Below are 9,670 nucleotides of genomic sequence, written 5' to 3'. Positions count from 1 at the left end.
TAAATCCCTCTTAATCCAAAGTGGAAAAGGGTGAACTGAAACTCCTCCAGTTTGGCAGCAGGGCGGGTGTGGCAGCCGACCAGGGAAGGGAAGGTCAGCTGCGCCTCTACTGCAGGACTGGGAAGCGGTTTGTGTGAGAAATGTGCTAGGGCTCATTTGGTGACGTCTGTCACTCAGCTGTGACAGACTGCACCGCAACACCCAGAGTGTGGAAGCCCAAGAAACCGTGGTGCCCCGAGTGGCCCTGCCCTCCCCTGGGAGGGGGTGGTGAAGCCCCAGGCAAAGACAAATAGACCCATACCTTCTGAGAGACCTCTGCCCTAAGAAAATAAGATGTTAGGAGACCGTATTTTTATAACATTTTATATAACTCATAAAACAGTGCTTGTATAAAAATTCACACAGTTGCTAGAGAGCATACAATTTCCAAAAAATGTCCTGGGTTTTTGTTACATTCAGTTTTCTAAGGGTGCACTCAAATCAATGGTAAAATGCAGACATTATGCAATGTTTCATTATCTTTGGTAAAACTATTCTCATTATTTTGTCTCCTCACAGTATTAACTCTGATATCCACTTTGTGCAGGGTCTGCTATCACTAGGATGTCAGAAAAACATTAAGGCTGGATCTACAAGAGACAAGTATCTCTGAATGACATTAAGAGTCCCTTGGCCCAGGGGCCCCCACTTCTTTCTTGGCCCTATAGCATGTGAGACCTTAGTTCCCTGACCAGGGACAGAAACCATGCCCCCTGCAGTGGAAGCAGGGAGCGGTAACCACTGGACCACCAGGAAGTCCCACCACTTCACAGCATCTCTCTCCATGGTGAGGCAGGGTTAAGAGCTCAATGGCCTCCAATCTGAGGTCTTGAGACCCTCCTCCTCAGTCAGGCAAGAAGTAAACATTTGGGGCAAAGGTGGAAAATGAAGCCATGTCTGCAGGAACCCAAGTGGCCATACTATGGTGTGGTCAGGCCAGTGACTCTTAGCATTTAAACAGTTAATCTGCTTACCACTAAGTAGATCCCATTGGTTGGTTGATGATTGCTGCTGATGTGGTACCCCCTCCCACCAAACTTAAAAAGCAAGGAAGGGTGGGGTCCAACACTGAGGGGGAGGGGCACACTAACACCCATGACATTGGGCACAACTTTATTCCCTGTCAAACCTGTGTTGTCATGTAGACACAGCCAAAGTGAACGGAAGCAGGATTAGAACACTTAGTACATTCATGACTATTTTCGTACATTCTTTTAAAACTCACTAACAGAAAAACAAGGGACACTACCACCTATTGTGACGTGCTATTTTACTCAACATCAGAATGTGTCTGTGCTACTTCTGGATGTGAGGGAGAAAAAATTCCCCAAACACAAACAAGTATTAACAAAAATCAAAAAATTTAGATGGGGAGGGAGTAGGGGTTTTGCCAACAGATTTTATGGAAAACATTAAATTTTGAAAAAAATTTAGGCATTTTATAATTCTATTGCTTCATGTAAAAAAAAAAAAAAAAAAAGCCCCTGAAGCCCACCTGTATGGCTGCAGGCTGAGGACACCACACAGACACAGGACCTGTAGGTGGTTCCTGGTGAGTCAGTCCAGAGACAAGATACAGCTCACACAGAGAGCGTCCGCCTCTCTTCACTGGAAGGGACTCTAAGATTTGGAGGAAGAAGCCCCATACAGGAAAGGTATTAAAGAAACCATCAAAACACAGTTTCCAAAAACTGAACATGCTCTAGGTTGGAAAGAGATATATTTAATTCCTAGAACCTGTTGATGTCTCTATTGTGGGTAGACAGGATGATTAAAAAAAAATTATTAAATGATTGTGCTTCTGAAGTTGCAGGGTCACATTCCACCCTCTAGAAAGCAGGGCAATTTTCGCATGGCTTGGAATCCTCTTGGATACATCCTAGAGACCAGAACAAATTCCACAGCACCCTCCCACCTGCAGTATCGGTGAGGGAGAGAGTGCCACTGCCATCTTTGGGTGTGTGTGCACGCACATGCACGCAGGCATGCATTGGTGTGTGCACACACATGCACACAGGCATGCATTGGTGTGCTGGAGAGACTAAGGCATAGAGAAAGGCCCAGGAGAGGGGGAAGTGAGTCTCCGGCTGCTCCAGTCCTCCTCCTTTCCAGGCACAAAGAGGTTGAGCTTGTTATTCATGTCGGTCCCCTTCATCTCACTTCAGTTTTTTACTAAGAAATGTGTGTACACATGTATGTGGGTGGGTGGGAAAGAGTCATTAAGTCCCTGTGTGTTTCCAAGTTGTAATAATTTAGGTCCGCAGTTACAACTGAAATAATCTGTAAATGACATTTAAAAGCAAATTTACTAAAGTTAGATCGGCAACTTCACACTGCTTAGAATCCTGTCATTTTTTAAAAAATGGCCACAAGTGCAGGCAAAGTTCCATCATACAGTTACTAAAGCTGAAGTCCTTATCTGTATGAAGAGAATTCACAGATTGTTTCTATTATTTCTGCATTTTAAGGTAGCAAAATATTAAGCCATTAGGTTATTAAATTAACATTCCACAAGGGTTTTATGACTACCCTGTGTGATTCAATTTATTTTCTAGCTTTCTGGTATGATGTATTGTGTTGACTATTCCCTTTCCCTCTTAGGCACTAGCCCCCAAAGTCAGGTAGGTAGAAGTATTGTTTTTACATTAAGGACTTTACCTGTTGGGGAGTTTCCTGGTTGGAATCCTGGAGAGCATGTCACTGGCCTGGAGCAGTGTGACCTTCCCAACCAGGGAAGAGAAAAGAGGTGTCTCATCCTGAGGCCGAGGGACCGGCCAGATGTAGGAGAGCAGGACCTTCTGGGAGCCCAAAGGGAAAGCTCTGAGTGGACCCCGGAAAGGGATATGGGAGCCCTATTTCAGATGGCCTGTGTCCTTCCAACACCAGGTATCCTCAGGCCCAGCCCTAGGGAACAAGGATGTGTACTGACTGGAGGAGCGAACACTGAGGTGTGGTGAAGCCACCATACAGCTCCCAGAACCTGGTTTTTATACAAATACACACATGGAAAGTAAACAGTTCTTGGTGAGCCCAATGGGGCCCATCCTTAGACAAGAAGCCAAATATCCACACACAGTTTTCCAAGGAAATGTGTTTGCCTCTCTAACCAGCATCCTCGAGTAGGAAGGAAAGAGGGCAGTGGAAGGACACAGCTCAAATGAAGACATTGTGAACGTGTTTCCACGTCTATCTACATTCATATCACCATCATCACCATCCAGTGTTCTCGTCTACAGGGTGAGCAACATTCTACTGGCACAGCAGTGTGAGACAGGCCAGGCCAGCCGTCCCCATAGCCCCTTCCTCAGCACCACAGTGGGAGGGAGAGTGCAACTGACCGAGGCCAGAAAGGACATCAAACTACTCCATCCCCTCCACCGCCATCCAAGAGGCGTCCTGACTCTTCCAAAATCCGACGTAGTAATAAAAGGTCAGTAAAATCTGTCTCTATGCCACCTGAAGCTATCAGCCATCATGCATGAACATGGCACTTCTAAAAATTTCATATATCTGAAACCATCTTAAAAAAAAATTCCCAGTGACTGAAGTCATCTTACAGTACTTCATCTCAAATATTAAAAAAAACTTTTTTCTGAGTAAAACGGCCTCCACAGAGCCCAGTGATTTACTCAAAAAGGGTTTCTAATTAAAAAAAATTTTTTTTTTTTAATAAAAATTGAAGATGTAAAATGTGGGCAGAGGAACAAGAGGGTTGCTTGATTTGCTTTTCAAATGGTGAGGGGACTGGGAGGACACTGCCGAGGAGAGGGAACCCTGACTCCTGAGGCCCCTCCGCTCTCGCAGCTCTGCTCTCCCCAGACTCTGGCTGTATCACCAGGAACACAGGACAAAAGTTGTAAGTACAAGAGACCAAATGCGAGGCTTCGTTGTCGTGGCCGTGGCCGGCTGGGCAATCGAGTGTGCAAATGCAGCAGGCCCCGCCCCGCCGATATAAGGTGCGCGGCTGCGGACGCGGCTCGGGCTCGTGGTGGGGGCGGGGGGGAAGGGGCGAGGCTCAGTGCCCCCGGTACCCCTCACTTCTCCACCTTCTTGGCTTTCTTCAGGATGTCGCATTTCTTTCTGTTGGGGCGGCGGCAGCGTTCGTCGATGCTCGGGATACATTCGTAGTGCCACACCTCCTCCATCTTCTCCACCGGGTACACGGCCTCCACGTAGTGGCGGATGAGCCGCAAGCGTGTAGGGTCCAGCTGCTTCTTGTTGCACGCCCCAGAGTGGTTGTACTGCAGCCGCAGGTTCTCGGTGGTGAAGAGTTCGGGGAAGAGCCTGACGAGCAGCCGGGCGGCGAAGTTGCCCACGGAGAGGCTCTGCTGCACGATCTCGCGCACTTCCTTGTCGGACAGCAGGTACGGCGAAGGCACCGGGAAGTCGGGCGAGGGCACCACCAGCTCGTCCAGGGGGATCTTGCAGAAGTCCTTGCTGCTCCTTTCGGGGGGCAGCGGGGGCCCCTCAAATTCCTCCCGGAATCGCTCGGGGTTGATTGCATAGCTGGCCAGGTCCCTGCACTCAGGGCCCGGAACGTGGACCTTGCGCTGCTGCTGGTAGGAGCGCCTCTGCTCCGTGTCCCGGCGCCGGCAGCGCTCGTCGAGTTTGCCCACGAACTCCAGTGTCCAGACACGGTCATTCTTAGCCCGTGGGTAGAGCAGCTGCACATAGTGGCGGATGAGCTTGATACGGGACGGGTCCAGCTGCTTCTTGCCCAGGGAGCCGCTGCAGTTGTACTGCTTGCGCAGGTTCTCGTGGGTGAAGAGCTCCGGGAACAGGTGCACCAGCAGGCGCGACGCAAAGTTGCCGATGGACAAGCTGCTCTCGTAGATGCTGCGCAGCTGCTCCTTGCTCAGCAGGCAGTCGGCGCCCGGCACCTCGAAGTCGGGCTGCGGGATCTCCAGCTTGTCGAAGTCGATGGGCACCAGCCAGATCTTCTTGGACCGCCGCCCGGGCCGCTCGCCCTCGAAGCTGTCTTCCACCTTGACCACGGAGATGTCATCGGGCAGGCTAGATGAGTCGTAGCAGTCATCTCGCGGGGGCTCGCCCTCGCTGCCCGCGTCCAGCCCCAGGCCCTCCAGCTCATCGTTGATGCGCTGGGCACACTGCTGCAGCCAGGCATCCTCCTCCTGCATGTCGGGGAAATAGATCTCTGTGTAGTTGCGGATGATCTGCAGACGCTGCGGGTCCAGCTCCTGCTTGCCGCCATCCCCATAGCAGCTGTACTGCTCGCCCAGCTTCCTGTGGTCGAAGAACTCCGGGAACAGCCGGTGCAAAAGGAAGACCGCGAATTCGCCGGGGGATGAGGCCTCGTCCAGAAACTCGGTGAGGTCCTGCGTGTCCACCACATGGTCAGAGGCGATGGTGCTGCTGCGGTCCAGAGACAGGGCCTCCTCCTGCTCCTTGCTGTCCAGGAAGTGGCCAGCATCCACCTGGGGCTCGGCCTCGAAGAAGCCAGACACCTGGCCACTGGGCTGGCTGTCCTCCATTTCCCGCTGGGCCCAGAAGCGGCTGAAGAAATCGTTGAGCTGAGGCAGGCACTCGGCCTGCCAGACTGCCGGGTCCTTCACCGACGGGTAGTAGACCTCCACGTAGTTCCGGATAAGCTGCAGGTGCAGCGACTCCAGCTTCCGCTTGGCCGCAAAGCCGCAGGCGCCACAGCCCCGGGAGAAGTCCACGTCGCTGAAGAGCTCTGGGAAAAGCTGCACCAGCAGGCGGCAGGCCAGGTCGCCTCCCGACAGGCTCTGGTCCACGATCTGCTTGAGCTCGGCCGCCGTGAGCTGGTACTCGGGTGGCGGCTGGAACTTGGCCACCATCTCAGTGGGGCTCACCTGCTTCTTGATGCGGCTCACCTCCAGGGAAAGCAGGTCCACCTTGCTGTGCAGCTGCGACATGTTGGAGGAGAGCGTGTTGAGCATGTAGAACATCTTCTGGATGAGGAAGTAGATGTTGGGGTCGCTGTCGGTGGCTGCTGCGGGGCCGCCAGTGTCCCGCTTCTGTGTCTCGTTCAGGAGCCGCAGTGGTGAGGGGCTGTTGCTGGGGTTCACCTTCTCTGAGAGCTCATAGGTGTTGAGCATGTCCCCCGCGGGCGGGTTCTTCTTCTCCATGATCTTGTGTGAGATGCCGTACAGAGGCTTCTTGTAGGAAGGTGTGCTCACGTCATGGCTGGGCTCCTCCTCGCCTGGCCACACGGAGCCAAAGTTCTTGCCCCGGCCTGCCGGCTCCCCGTTGCCCTGGCAGGGTGAGCTGTTTTCCCGATTCCGCATGCCTGCTAGGAGTGCCTGGAAGACAAAAGGTACATCAGTTGAGGGTTCTGATCTATGTCACACACAGAGGGGCCCAGGTCAACCTCAGGAGCCTATGAGAAAGTGTTTCCCTTGCCTGGGAACAATTATGTGGGTCCAGAAGTGAAGTGAAGTGAAGTTGCTCAGTCGTGTCCGACTCTTTGTGACCTCATGGACTGTAGCTACCAGGCTCCTCCGTCCATAGGATTTTCCAGGCAAGAATACAGGAGTGGGTTGCCATTTCCTTCTCTAGCGGAACTTACCGACCCAGGGATCGAACCTGGGTCTCCCGCATTGTAGGCAGACGCTTTACCATCTTAGCCACAAGGGAAGCCACCACTAACACAAACCTGCATCCCAGGGCCAAACTTGCTTGCTCTCCCTAATCCCTGAGAGGCTCAGGCTGGACCCTGGAGGCTTTCAATTCCCATAGGACACCATCCCTGAACTTCCTGTCCATAGACCGAGCATAGATGCTGACAAGGCCTGGCGAGAGCCCATGAGGGATGGGAGAGAGACCCCAGGAACAGGAAGTGCTCCTGTGGCAACCTGGCTATGGACAGGTCACCTCATTGCCCTGACTGCTCTCAGACAGGCAGGAGTCCTGCCAATGGCATCTACAGAAAGCACAGCTTGTTGTCCAATCTGCAGACTCTAGGAGAGCAGGCATCTCTACTCTGAACAGCTCCCAAGATGCACAGTGCTGAGCATGGAAGAACTGGAATCTAGAGAGCCACAGTCAGCTGCCAACTCTACCACTACCTGGAGTCATGTCTTATTTCAGACTGAAAAGGTCCAGAATTGCCCCAAGCCCAGCCAACTGCAGATTCCGTGAAGTGATGAGGCCTCCCAGGTTTCTGAGTCTCAGTCTCCTAGTTCCAGCAGCCCTTCTCAGTCAGAACTGCCGAAGAGTTTTAAGCCCTAGGTCCTAAAGCACCCACTGTGTGTAATGAATGAACACCTTTCTTATGCATCTAGAAAGGTACTTTTGATGAACTCTCCAGCCTTGCTCAATAGAAGACAGATAGAGAATTAATGATTTCAGGAATTATCTCCTCAATTTGCCCAAGGCTGACATACTTTGCAGGTCCACTCTCAATGTACCTGTTTGAGATACCAAAGCTTGAGTCCAGGCTTCATACCAGAAGTCGACTGCCCAGACCATTTGGGATCCCAGAGTCCTCACTGCTTTCAATAGTGGTTTTCCCTATTGCTAGGCCCTGGATGGTGTAAGAGGTTTACTGACATATATATGAACAAATGATTTTCAACACAGGTTCAAAGGCAATTCAGTAGAGAAAGGAGAATCTTTTTAACAAATGATGCTAGAAATATTGGACATGTATGTGCAAAAAAAAAAAAAAAAAGGAAAAAACTTTCATCCTACATGTATCATATAAAAAATTAACTAAAAAATGGATCATGGATGTAAAAATAAAAACTTCACTTTAAAATTAAAATTCTAACACCTCTAGAAGAAAACATAAGAGCAATCCTTTATGACACTGTTTTAGGCAAATAATTCTCAAATATAACACACAAGCACAATCCATAAGAAAATAATAAAATGGACTTCATGAAAATTTAAAACTTTAAAAAATGAAAAACAAGCCTAGCCTGGAAGAAATCAGATATATCACTTATCTGATAAAGGACCTGAATCCAGATTACATAAAGAACACTCAAACTCAAATGACACATAACCCAATTAAGTTTCAACAGTCACTCTGGAGAAGCTATATAAATGGCAAATAATCACATAAAAAGATGCTCAGTGGGACTTCCATGGAGGTACAGTGGTTAAGACTCCACATTTCCACTGCACAGGGCATGGGTTGGATCCCTGATCAGGGAACTAAGATCCTGTATAAAAGATGCTTAAGAACATGCATGACATTAAAACCACACTGAGATAGCATATCACTCCCCACAAGGATGGGTATAATCAAAAAAGACAGATGATACTGAGTGATAGAGATGACATGAAGGAACTGGAATTCTCATAGACTGCTAGGGTAGATATAAAATGGTATTACCACCTTGGAAAACAGTTGGTATTTTTTTTAAGAAGTTATATGTTGGACCATATGATCCAGGTATATTCCGTTCCTAGTTATTTATTTACCAAGCAAAATGAAAGCACATGATCAAATACTTTTATGCATATGTTCATGGCAGCCCTGTTTATAAACAACTCCCAACTGGAGAAAACCCTAATTTTTATGAACAAGTATATAGATGCACTGTGTTAACAGCAGAGTACTACTCAGCAACAGAGCTGACCAACCTGGTACTCATGATGAACCTCAAAATAATTAAGCTGAGTAAAAGAAACCAGATAGATAAAAGAGGCGTGTAGGATGCCATTCGTATAAAATTCTAGAAAAGGCAAACGCATCTTTAGCGACAGAAAGCAGGGGAAAGGATGCAAAGGGACACAAGGCAACTTCATGGTAATAGGTGATGAATATGTTTCTTATCTTGATTGTGGTGTGGTCTCACTGGTATGTACACGTCAAAACACATCAAATGGTATGCTTTAAATATGTCGTTCATTACATTTCAGCCATAAACCTGTTTTTGACAAATGTTGAATTTGACCCCAAAGTATACTGGAGTATATTTTTGAGTGCCTATTTAAGCAGAAGAGCTAACTGGAGAGCAGTGGTGGGCGTCAGGGGAGTAGGTAGGGTTGAAGCACAAAGCATGTTCTTCTACAGACATGTGCAAGCCTCGGGCAACTAGAAAATGCGAGAGAACAAAGTGCCTCCTTAGGATGCTGGGGGAAAATATGGTTGTGTAGCCTGACCTATCGCAGCACTTCTAAAGTCTAAGGTCCATATAAATTGCCTGAGATCTAGTGAAAATACAGATTCTGATTCAAGGCTCTGCATTTCTAACAAGCCATTGGGCCTCTCTGGATGGCCAGGGCTAGGAAGACAGAGTTTGTCCCTGGTTTATTTCATTCAGGCAGATTCAGTGTCATTTGTAAGCCTTCAGATAACACGAATGCCAGCACAACACAGTACCCGAGGTGCTTTACTCTTGCAACCTTAAGAAAAAAAAAACACAGGGAAAAGAGACAGTCTCTGGGGGGACTGCCACTACGGCAGCAGGTGAGCAATACAAAGGCCTGAGTTGGAAAGAGACCATGGACAGATCTCCCTATCCATTTCCCTGTGCCCCCTGCATGGAAGCTAGGAGTCCTCGCCACTGGACCGTCACGGAATTCCCCAGACCTTCTTTCTTAGATAATGGAATCATCAGACTCATCTTAAACACAGGTTAATTTTTCTCCTGCATCTCCGTTAACAACAACCATGCAAAAGAACACCTACCTTACT

At 49.0% G+C, this 9,670-nt stretch overlaps 1 protein-coding gene across 1 annotated transcript in view; it reads right to left on the bottom strand.

Moving 5' to 3' along the window:
• Window positions 1-349: 349 nt before the first annotated feature.
• The window catches only part of BEND3 (BEN domain containing 3), a 33,387-nt gene continuing 24,066 nt past the window's right edge, over window positions 350-9,670 (bottom strand). Inside the window, exon 4 of the mRNA XM_069598235.1 lies at window positions 350-6,323. Coding sequence (XP_069454336.1) covers window positions 4,074-6,323 — 2,250 coding nt within the window. The 3' untranslated portion in view covers window positions 350-4,073. The remainder of the gene's footprint in view (window positions 6,324-9,670) is intronic.

Source organism: Ovis canadensis, chromosome 8 (genome assembly GCF_042477335.2).
Source record: "Ovis canadensis isolate MfBH-ARS-UI-01 breed Bighorn chromosome 8, ARS-UI_OviCan_v2, whole genome shotgun sequence".
Taxonomy (NCBI): Eukaryota; Metazoa; Chordata; class Mammalia; order Artiodactyla; family Bovidae; genus Ovis; species Ovis canadensis.
The sequence above is the reverse complement of the archived record's forward strand: the minus strand, read 5'-3'. Positions and strand labels throughout refer to the sequence as shown.